General features: G+C 37.6%; 1 protein-coding gene across 3 annotated transcripts in view; it reads left to right on the top strand.

Annotated features, from left to right (window-relative positions):
* Nucleotides 1-17,772, top strand: part of LOC128544389 (choline transporter-like protein 2) — a 42,101-nt gene continuing 24,329 nt past the window's right edge. For 2 of the 3 annotated variants that reach the window (XM_053514440.1, XM_053514442.1), the window contains exon 1: nucleotides 1-109. In XM_053514440.1, the coding sequence (XP_053370415.1) occupies nucleotides 79-109 (31 nt within the window). In that variant the 5' untranslated portion in view covers nucleotides 1-78. Of the gene's footprint in view, nucleotides 110-11,249; nucleotides 11,762-17,772 lie in introns of those variants that run through there. The other variant, XM_053514441.1, reaches the window with a different exon arrangement.

The raw sequence follows: 17,772 nt of genomic DNA on the forward strand, positions 1-17,772 counted from the left end.
TGTGGCTGTAACGCAGTCTGCCGCTGTCTTGCTGCTACTGTACAACACTTTACTCTCGGGGTTTTCACATTTTAAAAGATGGATGTAGAAGGCGAGGAACGGAAATACGGTGAGTTAAAATCCACTCAGTTCTAAATAAAATAACAGCATATATATACTGGCCTGGGTTAGATTTGTTTTCAGTCGCAGTAAATCGACATTATATGTGTGATTCTGCGAGCTGTTTGCGGGTGTAATTGAAGTTTTATGTCAGTTTGTCTCTGACTCTTAGAGACTGAATAAAGTGGACCTGGTTTAAAAAGGCTGGAAGTGTGACGTCGTGTCTCTGCGTTTCCAGCTGAGCGGTTGGTTTATTCCTCACACCCAGTAACGGGGCTTCTAACCCCGGTGTTGTGTCCGGTGGTGTTTACACCCGCCCCCCTGAAGGCTTACTCTGATCCTCACTGATTAAAACCATGACCACTCTCTAAATGTCAGAGTAAAACTAAACAAACAAAAACAAAACAAATCTTCACTTTACATATCTCTGTTAAGCTCCACTGATCAGACATAACATTATGACCACTGACATGAAGTAAATGACACTAATTATCTCATTACTCTGGCAAGTGGATATATTAGGCAGCAAGTGAAGTTGATGTGTTGAAAGCAGGAAAAATGGGCAATCAATAGTTTGAGTAACAGATTCTGATGGCTAGACGACTCGGTCGGAGCCACTCCTAAATTGCAGCTCTTGCTTGTTTCCAGTGTGCAGTGCTCAGGACTGGGAAGGAAAACCAGTGAACCAGTGGTGTTCTATCTATTCATATTACCCATGCGTACCATGATTTTGTTGTTATTTTGCTCTGTGTAGATTCTCTCACCCATCATTTATATGTATCCGTTATTACCTCTGGCCCGGTTACTTATGGGGTCAGGTTGCCTTCTCGATGTCCGATTTTCATTTTAGGACCGACTATGTATTAGCCTAACCTGATTGTCTTTGTACTGTGGGAGGAAACTGGAGTATCTTGAAGGAAACCCACCAAGCACAGGGAGAACATACAAACAGACCAGAGGCAGGAATCGATCACCGACCCTGGAGGTGCAAGGTGACAGTGCTAACCACTAATCCATCGTGCCGTTTTCCTGCTTTAGAATTCAAATTCAAATTCAAATTTTATTTGTCACATACACAGTCATACACAGTACGAAATGTAGTGAAATGCTTACACGACCGCCAGTGACCTGAAAAAGAGAATTAAAACTTATAAGTAATAAATATCAATAGAAGAAATATGATAGAAAATTTAAATAAAAATGTAACTAGAAAAAATAGAACCTGAAAATAGAAATATATTGTACACATAGAACTATAATGGTGTGCAAATATGCATAGAAAAGTGACTTTGTGCAGGTTATGAAAGTGACTTTGTGCAATGGTCCAGAATGTAAACGTGAACATGTAGTGTAGATGTGATGTGCGTGGAGTTGTCCATAGTGTCCATGGGTGTATAAAGATTGATTGATTGATTGTGAGAATTGTGAAAATATTGTGTTAGTTTTGCCTAGTGGTGTGGTTGAGCTCCACCCATGAATCATGTTTGGTGTTTAAAGGTTATTTTTTAATCATCTGTGTGTTTTATTTCATTGCTTATTTTATTTATTTGCATGGTTAATGTAACAGTCAACTAATGGATTGATGGATAACCTTAAATCAACATGTCAGAAAGTGCTACCGGTGTTAAAGCTGATAAGGTTGAAAACATGCCACAAAGTCCTACCAGTAAGTCAGGAAATGCTACCTCAGATAAACCTGTACTATATTTTTTGCAGCACCAGGACTATTAAAAGTAGGAGATTATGAAAAATTAGCACAGACTGATTTTATAACTATACGGTTTTGCCAAAACATAATAGAATACTGGTGTTCTGACAACCCATGCTACCTATTGTTTTTTGCTGCTTGACAGTTCTGTGCATGCAAACACAGACAAGCTTGGGAACTGTTTCATTGATTTTGTTGATTATATTTTGGGAGCATTATTTGCTGGGACATCTATCAGAATATGCTACCACTTAATTATATAATACATATATGTTCTAATAAAGTAACATGCTCCAGTAACATGTGCAATACATTTACCCATTTAGCATTTAGTATTTTTCAACAAGCCAGCACGAGTCGATAGATTCTCATGCGACAACGGCATTTTTTTTACTAGGCAGCATAATTTGGCAGAACCCTGGCAACAGGGTCAGGAGCAGCTGAGACTCTTGGATGCGCCTGTGTAGTAGAGGCGTGTAATAACACTATTAGGCGTGTAATAGCGTAATAGTGGAGCTACTGTAGCTCACAATGCTGACGAAGTTAATGTTGGTTCTGATAGGTGTCAGAACATACAGTGTGTTGTAGTTTGTTGTGTATGGGGCTGTGTAGCCATTGTATCAAATTCAAATTTCAAATTTTATTTGTCACATACACAGTCATACACAGTACGATATGCAGTGAAACGCTTAATTGACCATCTGTGACCTTAAAAATAAAAAGAATATTAATAGGAAATAAATATGGAATAAAATAGGAAATAAAAATATAGAAAATAACTTTAGCTAAGGAATGTATATCTATAGAAGTTAAGACAAAAATATACAATATAAGAAAATTATAAGAAAACCTAACTGTCCAAATAATCATGGTTCAGGTGAAAGAATATTTTCCCAAGCAGGGTGTAGTCTTCTCTGGATCCACCTCAACCTTGGCTAGGAAAACTCAGATACTGAAGATGAATAAGTAGATTTACACCGTATGCTGTGTTCAGGAGTTTTCAACTAAAACTTGTAAAGGTCCAACTACATAAGATTTCTTGCCTTTTAAGGACTGTTTAAGCGACTACCATGTCTAAATTATGACAACTAATACCATCTAATTTTCTCATCAAACCATTAGAAAGGGTAAATAAAGTCTGTGAAAATGAACCTGCTCAAATGTCTTTAGTTCATCTTTGTTGCCTACAGCTAAAACACCTCCAGGGTCGAAGGATAGATTGACACCTCGGGTTTGTGTGTGGAGTATGCATATTCTCCCCATGCTTGGTGGGTTTCTTTTGGTTGTTTTGGTTTCCTCCCACATTCCAAAGTCATATACAGAAGGCTAACTGGCATTTCCAAATTGCTCATAGTGTGTAGGTGTGTGTGTGCTTGTGAGATGAACTGGCACCTTGTTCAGGGTGTATCCCGCCTCGTGCCCAGAGTCCCCTGGGATAGGCTCCAGGCTTTCCACGATCCTGTACAAGATAAGGCGTATAGAGAATGAGTGAGTGAGACAGTCAGTGAGCATGTGATGGGATAAACCATGTGATTTTACCACGTGATTTATCATAAAGTGGATCGTGTACAGTGATGAGAATAGGATGGCTGGTTTGCCCACATCTATAACGGTAACAGTTCATGACTGTTTCATGAGTTGCTTTTTGTCAGCACTTAAAGCTCTTAAGCTGTGTTCGCTTATTTCAGTAGAACAGAAACAGCATTAACAAAGCAGTGTACTTGTTTTGGATCTATCTGAGCAGTGTTTGCAGCATTTAAGCTGCAGTCTTAGAAATGAGCAGTTTGCATCCCGTTAGGCATTCCCAAGTCTTATCATACAGTTTGATCATTAAGCCACTGTGTGAACAAGAAAATCAGAGAGGAACAATGTGTCTGCTTCTTAGAAAGAGGAACCAGTAAGTAGACGATATTGAGGGTGTATCCTATTTTCAGATACAAGTACAAGGGTTTGTACATTTTGCATTTCCCTTTAATGCAGTTTTTAGACATGGTACAGTATCTTTGCCCTGACATAGCATTTATGCAATGTGATGTAAAGATACAGAAAATGGTGTTACGTTTTGTCTAGTCCAGTGTTTCCCAAAGTGTGGGCCCCTAGTGGGCCATTAGGATACTGCATATGGGCTGTGAGACATTTATAAAAAATATATATATTTACACTCTGGCTGTAGAATTCATTTTATTTAACTTTTAGAAAAGACAAGTACTGTACATAATTTCTCGACATAATCTCCTTGCTTTTTAGGACACTTTGTCCATCTGTCACCCAGCTTTCGTATTTCCTCATTTAAAAAATATTTTAGTGTGGAGCTGCGAGCTACGAATGCACCACTTTCTTCACTTCTTCATCAAAAATGAAGTTTCGTCCTCGTAGGGCTGCTTTTAGGGGACCGAAGAGGTGAAAGTCCGATGCAGCAAGATCAATCAGGACTATAGGGAGGAGGCAATGTTGTCGTCAGCCATGGATGTGGACAAGTGTCCCGTGCCTTTTTTGATGGCTAACACTTTTTGAAATATTCCCTCCTTTTGTACACACTTATTTGCGACGAAAAAAAATACTTGCTGCAGAAATTCTTAGTCTAAACAACGGCAACAGGTACGCCCTCAGACCACAAAAAAACAAACCGCTTTGAGCTGCTCTTCTTTTGAGCAAAATTACAAGTGGGACGTGGAACAGAATGCACTGATAAGACAAAAATTTCAGTATAACCAAAGTGAGAGTAATTTTTGACTCACCCTAACAGAGTCATAATCTTTATCCTTGTGATGAAAAAATGTTGTTTTTCTTTTAGCAAGAATTGCGCAGCCCCTAACCATAACCTTAACAGTTCATATCAAAGCACAAGATGTGTTGTGTCAGTACTTACAAACCTTCAGCTGTGACATGTGAAGTGATCGCTTAATGGCGTTAAGCTAGAGGTCATTAATTTTAGCAGATTAGTTTATTGGCCATCATGTTGTTACGTAGCAACTGAAAGACTAGAATAGCTCTGCAATGTACTTTTGTCTGTGTGTAAGATACTCAGCTACACCCATTTTCATGTTACTGTAATAAGCATGCTGTGGTGAATGTCAGTGGAGGGTCTGGTCTATATGCAGCCATCAAATCATAGGGATCTGCACTGCCGTCTGTAATTAAAGGGTAGTGTAGAGTCTTTGGAAATCTGATCCAGGAGTCTTTTTTTTTTTTTAAAGGCCTGATCCCTAAAGTGTAGCTTGGCTCTATTTTCTGACATGGAGCTGCTGGTGCAGATGTTTTGGATTGGTCAAGGTGGACATATTTTAGAGCCTCTTTGAGAGCAATAACAGTATAAAGTATGAATCGGACTTCTGAACAAGAAAATAAGCAAAAAAAAATTTTTATTTGGAATAAATGCAGAACCACAGTGGCTTCAGGCTTTATGTTGGTTTCAGAATGTGATGAGGTTATAAATTACGGGTAAAAAATTTTTTATACCATCTATAATGTTTTTTGGACTTTTCTTATAAATGAATGCATAAAATTGATGGACATTTACAGAAGACTTCAAGCACTGATGATGGATGAGGCTCCTAGCTGCCGAAAAAACAATCAAATGGTGCAAAGGTTTTAAAGAAAGCCATGCGTCTGTGAATGATGATCTTGGGCCGAGGTGGCTTAGAGCTCACTGCAGTTGGAACGGATGAGCCTTGAAAATCTGAAGATAACTTGCAGAAGAGACGCATCAGTCTGTGAGAACTGTACACACAATCATTCTCCAACACTTTGTACATTAAATTGACTTGGCTAGGAGTTATTGTCACAACCCCCATACAGTGCTCACCTCGCTCCAGATCATTTTCATATGTTCGTGCCATTAAAGGAGTTCCTGGGAGGCCAGTCTTTAAGGGTTCTGATCATGGCTCCTTTCTACTTTTATGGTATCCAAGCACTAGTGAAACACTGGGATAAGTGCATTAGTGTAGCAGGGGATTATATAGAGAAATAAAAAAGTAGTTTTTACTCTCATAACTGTGTTCTGTTCTTCTGCACGAAGTCCTGGTTTGACTTAGACATCTCTTAAAATAATAAAATTTAAATGGTTTTACTGTTATTGTTTGTCATATCAGCATCCAGATGGTGTCATTTTTTTCTGAAAAATTAGGAAATGCAACCAAGGGCTAAATATAAACCATGGCTTGACGTTTGTGATTGGCCAGTATTTTTGGATTTGGCTTTGAATTGGCAGCTGGAAGTCTCTTTCCTGTTTTTCGTGCAAGCTGGTTTTCTGTACTGATTCCACTCAAAGACAGCTTCCATTTTCATTTTTTTTTTCTTTTTGGCTTGAGCTGAAGCCGTGACGTATACACGACCCACATCCCGCCTTTTTCTCTGGTTACACTTCACTCCTCTTTCCCTGCTGCCCATAAAAAAGAGGAAGAAAACAATGGCACGACTAGAAAAGAGGTAACAAGAAGGAGGCAGTGGAATTCACACAGAAAGTGAAATGTGAGTAAAAATGGTATATAGTGTTGCAAGAACAAAAAAAATCTCTTCATTTTGTTTGTAAAATAATAAATGTTCTAACCCACTTTGCACTCAATGTAACTTTTACATGAACTAAATGTAGTTAACAATCGTACAAATGTACCGTACATGCAAGTTTAAAATCACATCGTAGCAGCAGGGATTAAATAAGGAGCATGTCACTCTTTTGTGGTCAAGTAATTGCTGAGCTTGCTCCAATCATGTTTTCACACCATCAGCATACATTTGGCACGTAATAATAAAAATTGAACCCCGTGACTGAATACGGGATAAGGTTGTGTAGAAGAGGAATAAATTAATGAATGCTCATACCTGAATTTTCTTCCTCCATATGTCTTGAAATTGCTGGTCAGTTCAGGACCAAACTCCAGTAATGTACTTAGTACCAAAAATTAAACAAAATAAATATGCATTTTTGCACACCACAGCCATTTAAAAATTTAAAATTTCTGTTTTTGACAAATTTCTATTTCTATTTTCTTTTCTATATTTGCTATATTGATATTTTGCTTTTTTTTAATAGATAGTTCGTTCTTATTTGTACAGTATATTTTACTTTTACTTTGTACAGTACATTGCACTAGTTAATCTTATTTTTCTAACATATTTCTTTTATTACAGTATATTTTACTTTGTACAGCATATTTTACTAGTTAATTTAATTTAACATATTTCTTTCATTCATATTATTTCTTATGTATAAGCTTTTACTATTTTTGTAAGGTCACTGGCAGTCGTATAAGCATTTCACTGCATATCGTACTGTGTATGGCTGTGTATGTGACAAATAAAATTTTAATTTAAAGTTTCATAGAATTTGTACAATTTATTCGATCCTTTTTTGTTTTTTAAATTGATTTTTAACAAAAAAGCAGAGCCAGATCAATATACAACAGCAAACATTTAAACACAAATATTAATGTGTTTATTGTAAAAGAGTGAGAAAAACTAAAGGGCAAAACAGTCCAGTATGAGAACATAAAAGAAAAAAAAAAAAGCAAGAGGAAAGAAAGTTGGGCAGGACTAGGGTCATGATTGTTCAAGTAGATCTCACAAAGGGATCCATATCCGCCAGAATTGCTTAGATTTTGTTCTGTAATTCAAATGTAAGTTTTATTGAATTATAGAATTGATACACAATTTGAAATATTTTTTTAAAGGTAAACTTACATATGATAAATTGTCTAAAATTGATGAATTCTATAAAAATGCAGAAAATTTGCAGCAAATACAAAACACTTCCATCCTTAGCAAACATTCTTCTTTTGAGTTTATGTGTGGTTGGTGCATTAGTGCCACCCATGGGACTGGAGTGTCGTGCTGAATGTTACTCGCGAAATCATTGTCTATACCGCTTTATCCTGTATTCAGGGCCTGGAGCATATCCCAAGGGGATTTAGGGCACAAGGCGGGGTACACCCTGGACAGGGTGCCAATCCATCTTAGGGAACACACTCATACACACTCATTCACACACTACAGGCAATTCGAGAATCTGCAAGTCTTTGTACTGTTTTTGTGGAAACCCACAACGTAAGGGGAGAACATGCAAACTCCATGTACACAGAGACAGGAATCAAACCTGGCCGGGAATCAAACCCGAACCCTGGAGGTGCAAGGCAACAGTGATAACCACTAGGCCACCGTTTCATGCCATTCACCCCTGATTACAGGGCACCATATGCACACACACACACACACACACACACACACATTCTCACAGATTAAAAAAATAAAACAGTCAAATACAGTGATGCCATTAATTAAAGGTTAATTTCCCCCTCGCTCTACTGCTCCTGTAACTGTTTGTTTTGTTATCGTGAGAAGGGTGTTCTAACAATAGCACATGCTCTGCAGAGAAACATGCACACATTCCTGAATAGGCTGTGTAAAAGCAGTTACTCTGAGAGAGAGAGAGAAAGAGAGAGAGAAAGACATAAGTAGGTATTAGAAACATTAGCTATAGTTTGGTTTCACCAGGTTATGGCACCAGATCTATGCATTTTTCCACAGATATAAATATTGAATAAGATATTTTATAAATAACATATTATAATTATTTTTTTATCTATATAAATAAAATTATATGTTATGAGGATGAGGGAAAGAGATAAGTGCAAAATGCATGAGCCTCAGTATTTAGTTAATTTGAGGTGAAATTACAAATGCAGTTAAATGCACTACTGAACATGTGATTTAAAGTAATTTTGTTTTTCATGTCAAATCTGAGGCGCACCTAGCTGTGTGTCAGCGAATACCTAGGAAGGACTAGGACATGTTCTCAAAAACTGTGTTTAGTATTTCATTTTTTAAAATATATTCATATGGAATATATCCATAAAAAATATTCTTGGCAAATAATTGTCTCATATTACTCTGCATGCTGTGCTGTGTGACTAGTGTAGAGCTTCCACCTGCAGGATTATGGAAGAACATTATACAACCTCAAATATACAAAAAACAACAACTCCTTTTTGGAGCCAGTGTGACGATACATGAATCGCCATGCAAAAGAATCAAGATACAAAACCGAATACAATTTTTCCCACCTCTCTATTACAAACCAAATCACAGATAAATAGTCTGGCTGGCCAGTTCAGTAGTAGTTTGGGAAAACTGCAAACCTAGCAACATAGGATTTTTTTTAGGTCATGACGGCACATCAGAACACATTGCAGGTCCCTGTACGAATGTGCTCTGAGTGATTGGAGCTTGAGTAACATGATCGCAGGATGCATCTGACCCTATTTATACTCGTGTGCAGGGCTGTTCACGGATAATACATACAGCACATGTCTAATTGTAAAAACAATAAAAAGCACTCTTATGCAGGTGTCGTGATGCCAAGCTGATACACAGACAAATTATACTGGCTATCTATATCTACCCTGTCAGTTCTATATAACCATAAGTGCTAAATTATAAAAAAAAAAAAAATTAAAGAAAATGGTAAAGGAAAGCCTGTTATTGCTGTTACAATGTATTATGGAAATTAACTAAAGTACATTTTTAATTATTAAACTTGTAAGCATTAGGTATAAGAGGAATAAAAACAATTATTGTAATTATTGCAATTATTATTAGGTTGTGCAATTATTTGAAAATAAACTTCATTGTGGCAGCAGGTTGGGTATAAATGCAAGGTTGCAAGTGCAATATAGCTTTTATGCAACAGGGCTTTGAACAAGAAATTCATATTTAGTAACTTCAAGGGCGAAATCCTCAGTCAGATGAGGGGGACAAAGTGGAATAAAAAAAAATTTGTTTCTTTTTTCCAAGGTGGGGGGGAAAATGCAGAAGCATAACAGTGCTTGTTTAGTTTTTAGTTTTTTTTTTAAGTAAGGCTTGTTTCTGCATATGATAAGGAAACTGTACTAATAAACAATAGGCATGACATCTGTTTTCACATAGAGAAAATAAAAGTACTAAGATTAATTTCATTCAAACTCAGGACAGTCAGAAAATATTGTTTTATTAGTCTTGTTCGTGCATTATACTGTTCCATAATGCTCACCTCTTTCACCCTGCTAAAAGTATTTTCTTTGCAGCTTTTTAGTATAAAACGCTAGATTCTTTCATAGACTTGCACACTGGCACAAGTTCTCTTGCGCGCATGATTGCAAAGATGCCATCTTTTGCTTTTGTTCATTTTTCCGCTGCTCCTGTGTAACACACTGAATGCTGCGCTGCACTGTACATGTGAAAGCGCTGTTTCATGAGTTTATATCTTGGTTAATGGATGTTTACATTGGGAACGTCGACCGGTTCTCTGGCCGTTACGCCCACAATTGACAAACATTTCAGATGCAGTATTGATAATTTTTGTTTTTTGCTCTACTAGACAAAACAAATCCAGAAGAAGCTAGACTCACTTTATAGCTCCTCGTCTTATATCTGGACATTAATGTTAAAGATTAAATATTTTTTTGTCATATTTCAAGTCAAATGTTATATGTTATTGGAAAGAATCTCTTACCATGTGTTGGAACTCCTAAAGAACGCATGGAGATTGCTCTGTGTGTGGTTGTTCTCCCTGTGCTTGAGGGTTTTTTTCTGTGCACTCCAGTTTCCTCCCACAGTCCAAAGACATGCAGATTAGGCTGATTGGCGAATATTATCAAAAAGTTGATTTATTTCAGTAATTCAATTTAAAAAGTGAAACTCATATCAGATTCATTAAATATAGACTGATATATTTCAAGTGTTTATTTCTTTTAATTTTGACTTTTTCATTCATCCATCCATCCATCCATCCATCCATCCATCCATCCATCCATCCATCCATGTGCTTGGACACATCACTCTGTGAGCAGCCAGCTTCTTTAGCAATTGTGTAGCCTACTGAACCAGACTGAGACCATTTAAAGGCCCAGGAAGCATTTGCAGGTGTTTTGAGTTAATTTGCTGATTAGAGTGCGACATCATGTCTCCAATATTGAACTTTTTTTTGCATTATTTTATTTTTCTGAGATTTTTGGTTTTCATTAACTGTAAGCCATAATCATCAAAATTAAATGAAATAAATAAAACATAGTTAAAAGAAATAAAACACTTAAATTATATATATTAGTCTGTAATGAATCTATATACTATATAAGTTTTACTTTTTGAATAGAATTACTAAAATAAATCCACTTTCAACATTCTAATTTATTGAGATGCTCCTACATATACACACACACACACACACACACACACAGATAGTCCAAAACATACTTCAACAATTGTTATTATTGTGTAGTATTTATATTTCCTCCAAAGATGTCAGTAGTCACACATCACGCCATCATTGATGCAGTCATGTGACCATCAGAAGAAAGCCATATATTTTCTCTTGTTGTAGTGTGTGTTTATATATACTGAACACCACACCCACACAGAGAGTGAAACGCCCCTTTTTCTTGGTCTTGACTAATTAGATTTGTGCACCGGAACTGACGGTTGTGTTTAAACCCTGGCACGCACACGCTTTAAAGTTTATATGCAGTATCTCTGCGCGTGTCAAGACTTTTGTGTCGTTAGTTTCTAATGAAAACGATTTGCACTCGTACGCACTTCTGTTGGGAAATTAGAAAACGCGTTTAAAACTGGACATCGAAGGAATCAATGCAAACTGAGAGAAACTAGTAAGTGCGGAGCGCGTTGCGAGCGATTGAGTGTGTGAACGCGCTCAAGACCGGTTAAACCGGTTTAAGAAAGCCTGGAGGGACGGGCTGTGTTCATTAACGCGCTGAAAAACGAGATAAGGAGTTAGTGAGTTAAAAAAAAAAGGGAGTGAGTGAGCGTGGTGCGGATTTTACAGGATAGACGCGCACACACACACACACACACACACACAGCTGCAGCGGGCTGAACTCCAGTTCCAGAGGAGAGGAGAGTGCTGGAGCCGAGTGTGGAAAAACAGAAGCCGCAGAATGCCTGAGGAAGATCATTACGGAAAGAATGGTGAGGTTCATCGGAAAACCCTGTCCTGACTTGAGTTCCGCGCACGCGTTCCTGTTGTTGTTGCTTCTGTAGCGCTGCAGCTTTGTGGCGCGTTTCTCAGCGTTAGGAGCTCTACATAGCGTCTCTGCTTTTAGCCAAAACAATACTCTTGTTATATCTTTATCACAAGTTTATATCGTTCTCTCTCCATATAATGCCTTTGTGTGCGTTCTACTGTAATTGAATCCGCTTTTCAGTGTTATTTACGCTGTCTGTACTTTTTGTGGTTTGTTTTCGTCACTACATGACTGGAAAAAAGAGATTGTATCACGAGATGTAAATATAACGTGCAAACGGAATCTGATAAACGATACGACACGCTGTAGTTATTACTACTGATTGGTTGCTACCTCTGTCCTGGTTCTGTGTGTGTGTGTGTGTGTGTGAGCTCGGTAATGGAGTGTGTATACCCAGGTCCCACCCTTTAATTCTTCCGTATGTCTGCTTACATACCACACCGAGCTGTAGTAGGTTCTGTCTGTTATTCATAAAAGGTCAAAAGTCCTAGTTCTTTCTAGAAATTTCCTCCAGCATATCAAAATGACCTGACAGTGTGATCTAAATGCATGTTTATGTAGTATGGATGATCACAGGTAAGCTTGGGCAATGTTAAACAAGGTCATAAAATGTAACAAGATTAGAAGGAAATATTGTTTTTAATGGTTGTCTGATTCCCTAATGTAACGTAATGATCTCAAGAGATGCATTGTACACCAGATATTGGGATAAAATTGTACAGAATCGATAAATGGATTTTAAAACGGTCACACCTACAGCAGAAGAATCGACAGGATTATACGAGAGTAAGGCAAAAATGATCTCTGTACTCTGGCTTATTAAACATTTTTAGGAAGGCGGCACAGCGGCTTAGTGAATAGCACGGTCACTTTGCACCTCCAGGATCCGGGTTTGGTTCCCCCCTCGTGGTCTGTGCGCATGGAGTTTGCGTGTCTGTGTGTAGGGCATCTATTGTTGCTTGCACTGCAGTTACAAATGGACTAATGTAAAACGTTCACATCTGCACAGCAGCCTCGAGCACAAAGTGCTAATAAGACCAACAGAAGTTTTAATATAACCTGAGTAGGGATAGTTTTTATAATTTCATAGTAGGGGAGAGTGAGGACAGTTGCAACAGGGGACGTGCTAGGTTTATGACCCTCATAATGCACATTTCTTTGTTGGAAACTCTTTCTCTGGAAGCATTTTTTTTCTTCAACAGTATTTTTCTGCTGCTGACTGCTCTGACGTCATGTACGAATTCCTTAAACGTTATTTAGTTTAAATCGCTATTTTGTTGACTTCTAACGTTCTGACGTTATCATCATGGGTCATGGTCATTTTGTTTAGATAGCATGCAGCGTTCTGTCTTGGCTGGTAGGGTGGGGGAACAGTTGCAACTGTCCTTAAGATATGCAGTGATGTGAAGGCAGATAACATACAATATATTGTTCAACATTTTAGACTAGGAGGACGTCTGTATGTATGCCTAGACAGTTATTCTCGATCGTGAGAAGTGTGGCTGCAGTGCAGGGTGTGTAAGTCCTGGGCACACTAAGACTGCACACCAAGAGGGTTTTATACATCCCACAATTGTGATTCAGACTTTCCCTTAAAAAATATGTTAAAATTGTTTTGCTGGCAGAATCGTTCCAGGAGCCAGTCTAATTTGCCGGGCTTGTTGCATGCCATTTTAGTATGCCTGTGTGGTAAATTAATCCATTAAAATGGTTAATATTATTAGATATATATAAAAAAAATATACATTTTTAGTAAGTACATATAAGCACAATAAATGTTTGTACATGTTTAAAGAAGGATAAAAGTTTGCTACCGAGCAAATCGATTCATTCTTCCGGTCTCACCCTGAAATAGAGAGGGATTGAATAACAGCTGTAACATCTGGACATTGACTCAAGGTAGGTTCGTTCTACAGGTAAACGAACAAAACTGTTATTTCATAAGCATTACTAAATAAATCAATAACACCTATTGTAAAAAAAAGTATTTTTTATGAATAATATGCTTATTGAGGCAAAGTTAATAACTGAAGTATTGTTTATTTATTTATTTATTAATTTTTTTATTACTCCTTCGGGTTCAAATGCATTTTGTCAATAGGTCATGTGTAATCACCTTTAAATGGTATGGGTCATTGGCAAACAGATTTTATAAAAATATAAATGTAAAAAATAATATATAAATATATAAAATATATATTATATATATAAAATTGTTGGTTTTTAAAGTAGTTTCTGTATAACTGAGAGAGGCAAAAAGTTTTGCAACTATTCTCAGCCTCCTTTGTGCACAAGAAGCGCCTTTTGTGTATACCTTCTAGGTGCAACACGCGCACATAAGACCACTCAGCGAGTGAGTGAGCGATTGAGCAAGAGAGATTGATTCAGCTTTTTTCCCACGTTACTGATGCACCACCACCATAAAACTCAGATTAAACTTCCCCATGCATTTTAAGGTCAGACTCAGTGCTACTCAGTGTTGCTCTCAGCAGAATTTTCAGTGTACAAAAAGACAAAAAGGAAACTCTGTTCTCAAAAGCCTATACAGTTTACTGTACAGTTGGCTTCTTTTGTTTGTTTCTAGTCTACTCCTTTGTCTTCACACCTGCACAGCAGCCTCGAGCACACCTAACACACATGATAAGCTAAATGTGAAAAAAAAAAAACATGGTAGGACTGTGCATTTACCACTAGACGCCAGTGATGTAGAAAAGTAACCAAAAACAATGCATACAGGGTTACGGCTGCCGGTGGCTCCTGACAGTCAGCAACAAACAATTTAATAAAGCTCCTAAATGATAATTGAACAAACACTTTTTTTTTTTTATTATAGAGACAGGTGGAAGCTTTCTGGGCAGATCACACAGAAGAGCTACTGTAGCTAAAATTGTTAAAACAGATAATGCTAGATATGATAGAATTGTGTGTGTACCAAGGACGAACTCCAGAGTCAGACAGTCAGGCGCGGGGCAGGTTGGAAAATTTGTGTTTGTAAGATTGAATGGAAATTTAAAAAAGAAGCTAGTAAATGCATGCACAATGGTGTGTCTTTTTTTTTTTTTTTTTTTTTTTTTTACTTTTTTCAGTGTGCCATTATATTTATGCTGGTTAATTGATGGTTTGTTTTAGTCAAATTTCACTCTTTTGCAAATTGGAATGGACTGGCAATTACACCCCTAGTCAGAACACAAATGCTACTTTTTGTCAGACAGATTACAAGTACTTCCCTTTAGGTACTTCGCAATACCAAGTACTACATTTACATTTACATTTACATTTAGGCATTTGGCAGACGCTCTTATCCAGAGCGACTTACATTTTGATCTCATTACACATCTGAGCAGTTGAGGGTTAAGGGCCTTGCTCAAGAGCCCAACAGCGGCAACTTGGTGGTTGTGGGGTTTGAACCTGGGATCTTCTGAACCGTAGTCCAATGCCTTAACCACTGAGCTACCCCTGGCCCGTACTAATATGAGTACTTGCTTTTGTCTCAGACTACAACATGGACAGAACTTTTTGGTATGCCCCACATCTGCAACATATCTACTACATCTGCTGTTGCTGTATTTTTGTGAACACCAAAACTGCTTTATGTGTAGAAAGATACTCTGGAGTAGGAGTGCAGCGATTAACTGACATTTTTGACTAAATTCTATTTTTAATCGAATAATCTGATCAAATTAGTTGGCAAAGAATTTAATCATTGATTATTTGATCTCATTCGCACTTGATTCTTGTGCGAACTGCGAAAGATTTTAAGGTGATGGGTTTACTGGAGTTAACTGAGTAATAGCGTGAAGGCAAACAGCCTATAGAAAAAGGGGAAAGACTTAGTGCTGGTGCGGGCCTGGCCAAGCAGCCAAGCGAGAGTCAGGTTAACGGGAAGGGTTCACGCCCGAAGAGAATGTGGATAATTACTGATGCAAGTTCGGTTTTTATTTCCAGTTCTTCGAAAATGAAACATTTTGATTGGAATTTGCAAATATAATGTGCGTAACGGATCAACAAAGCCGTCAAAAGCCAAAGCGATTTCCTTCAGAATCATACATAAAAGAGAGAAAGCACAGGCTAGTGCGGAAGCAGGTCGGAGGGGTGTGGGCATAAGAGGGCAGCAGTGGGGGAAAAACTGGACGGTCTTGAAGTTATAGGAGGTGGAGCCACATTGGTGGAGAGTAAAAATGCAGTAACGGAGAATAATTTTGTTGAAGTAGGAAATATGGGTTCAGTGGCAGGAAATGTTGACAATCAGATGAAAAATGGCTGCGATAATGAGGGAAATCTGCCCAGCTAAAGAAAACATAGGCAGGATCCCAGAGAACACTGTAGAGGAAAAGAATGGTAAGACAAAAGAGAACCCCTCAGTAGATTACCTCAACATATATAATTGGATGAAGTTAGTCAATTTCTGGATGCGCCTTTTGGAGAACCCATGGAGGTCTCTGATTTCTTTCTAGATACAAACGAGTTTCTCACATCTCACATTTTGCAAAAATGACGAGGCCCAAAAAAAAAAGGCAACAAAGCTACAAAAAAAAAAAAAAAAAAGAGGGGTCATGTCACATTGGTCTTTTCTTTCTTGCTTTAGCTCTTATCTGCTGTCATGTCCCCTTTAACCCCTTTTTTGTGCAAAAGTTGGAAAGAATTTTGAAAATGGTACTAAGTTCTGGTCAGTCTGAAGGTCTATCACTCTTTGGCCGGTGTGAAGGAGTCAAGGTGTCTGATGTACAGTCACCGGGGCAGCTCGAGGTCCCTGTATAAACCCCTTGTGGAGAAGTGTACAGCTGATTTGTAGTGGAGGATCACACGGCGCATAATGACTCCACCATAGATTCAGCACCTCTTTAGATGTGTGATAGGGTAGGATTAATGTTTAGCACTCTAAGAGAATGCATAGTGAGATTTGGCGATTTTAAAAGCCAGACTTCTGTAAGGTTTGGGGGCAAAGTCAGGTTTTATTTTTAATAAATCATTCAACAAATATTAGCTTTTTAACATAAGATCTCAGCCCTATACAAAACAGTTTTGTAGGCGATTTCAAGACTATAAGGTTTTCAAGAGACGTATTAATTTTATTTTTTGTATTTGATTTTATTTTACTATATTCGCTGCCTTTATATATAATTATTTACTGGTGCCAATTTCACGACATCTTACCGTAAAACCAAGTTGCTATAGGTTTTAATCATTGCATGATGGTACATATATCTGCCTTTTTTTCTTTTAATTGCTTTTAAATTTTTTCAACTGTCTGCGTTAAATGTATTCATGTTTAAGGTAAAAAAAAAAAGATATATATTTTGATGTTATTCAGGTATGTGTATCACAAATGGTTAAAATAAAAGCCTCTTAGTCTTTTACAAACATGCTTTGCACTTTTTTTATTTTTTTATTTATTTTTTAGCAAACAGCATTACACACATGCATACTCCTTGTAGCCAGCTTTAAAACTCTGCATGCGCGTGTACTGTCTCTCTCTGTCTCTGTTTCATGTTGGGAGTTGGTGGGTGAGAATGGCGTGTAGAGGGTGTGAGTAGCATGTGGAGTGTGAGAATAACTAAACTTTGTCTTAAATATACGCACAGCAGCGCACACCCACACACAGGAGTATGGTGTGTGTGTATTTATACAGTGTATGTACACACACTAATTCATCATATTCTCCTCAGGTTTGTCCACTTGCTTCACTATCAGGTACTTCATGCCTCAATTGGCTTGAACCCGTCCCTGACCCTTGACCACACCCCCTCATCACAATCATTGTATCATAACCTTTCAACACAATTACCATTACTGCTGTCCAACATCTTTAAGCTTGAATTAATCCGTAGATTTTATTGCTGCTGCTTTATGTTTTGCTTTGAGATTTTTTGTTTCATCAAGTTACTAACTAAAGTTTTAGTGAAAAGACATGTTTTAGTGAAGTACTAATTTCTAATAAAATAATATAACCCTCAA

Source organism: Clarias gariepinus, chromosome 16 (assembly GCF_024256425.1).
Source record: "Clarias gariepinus isolate MV-2021 ecotype Netherlands chromosome 16, CGAR_prim_01v2, whole genome shotgun sequence".
NCBI classification, from domain to species: domain Eukaryota; kingdom Metazoa; phylum Chordata; class Actinopteri; order Siluriformes; family Clariidae; genus Clarias; species Clarias gariepinus.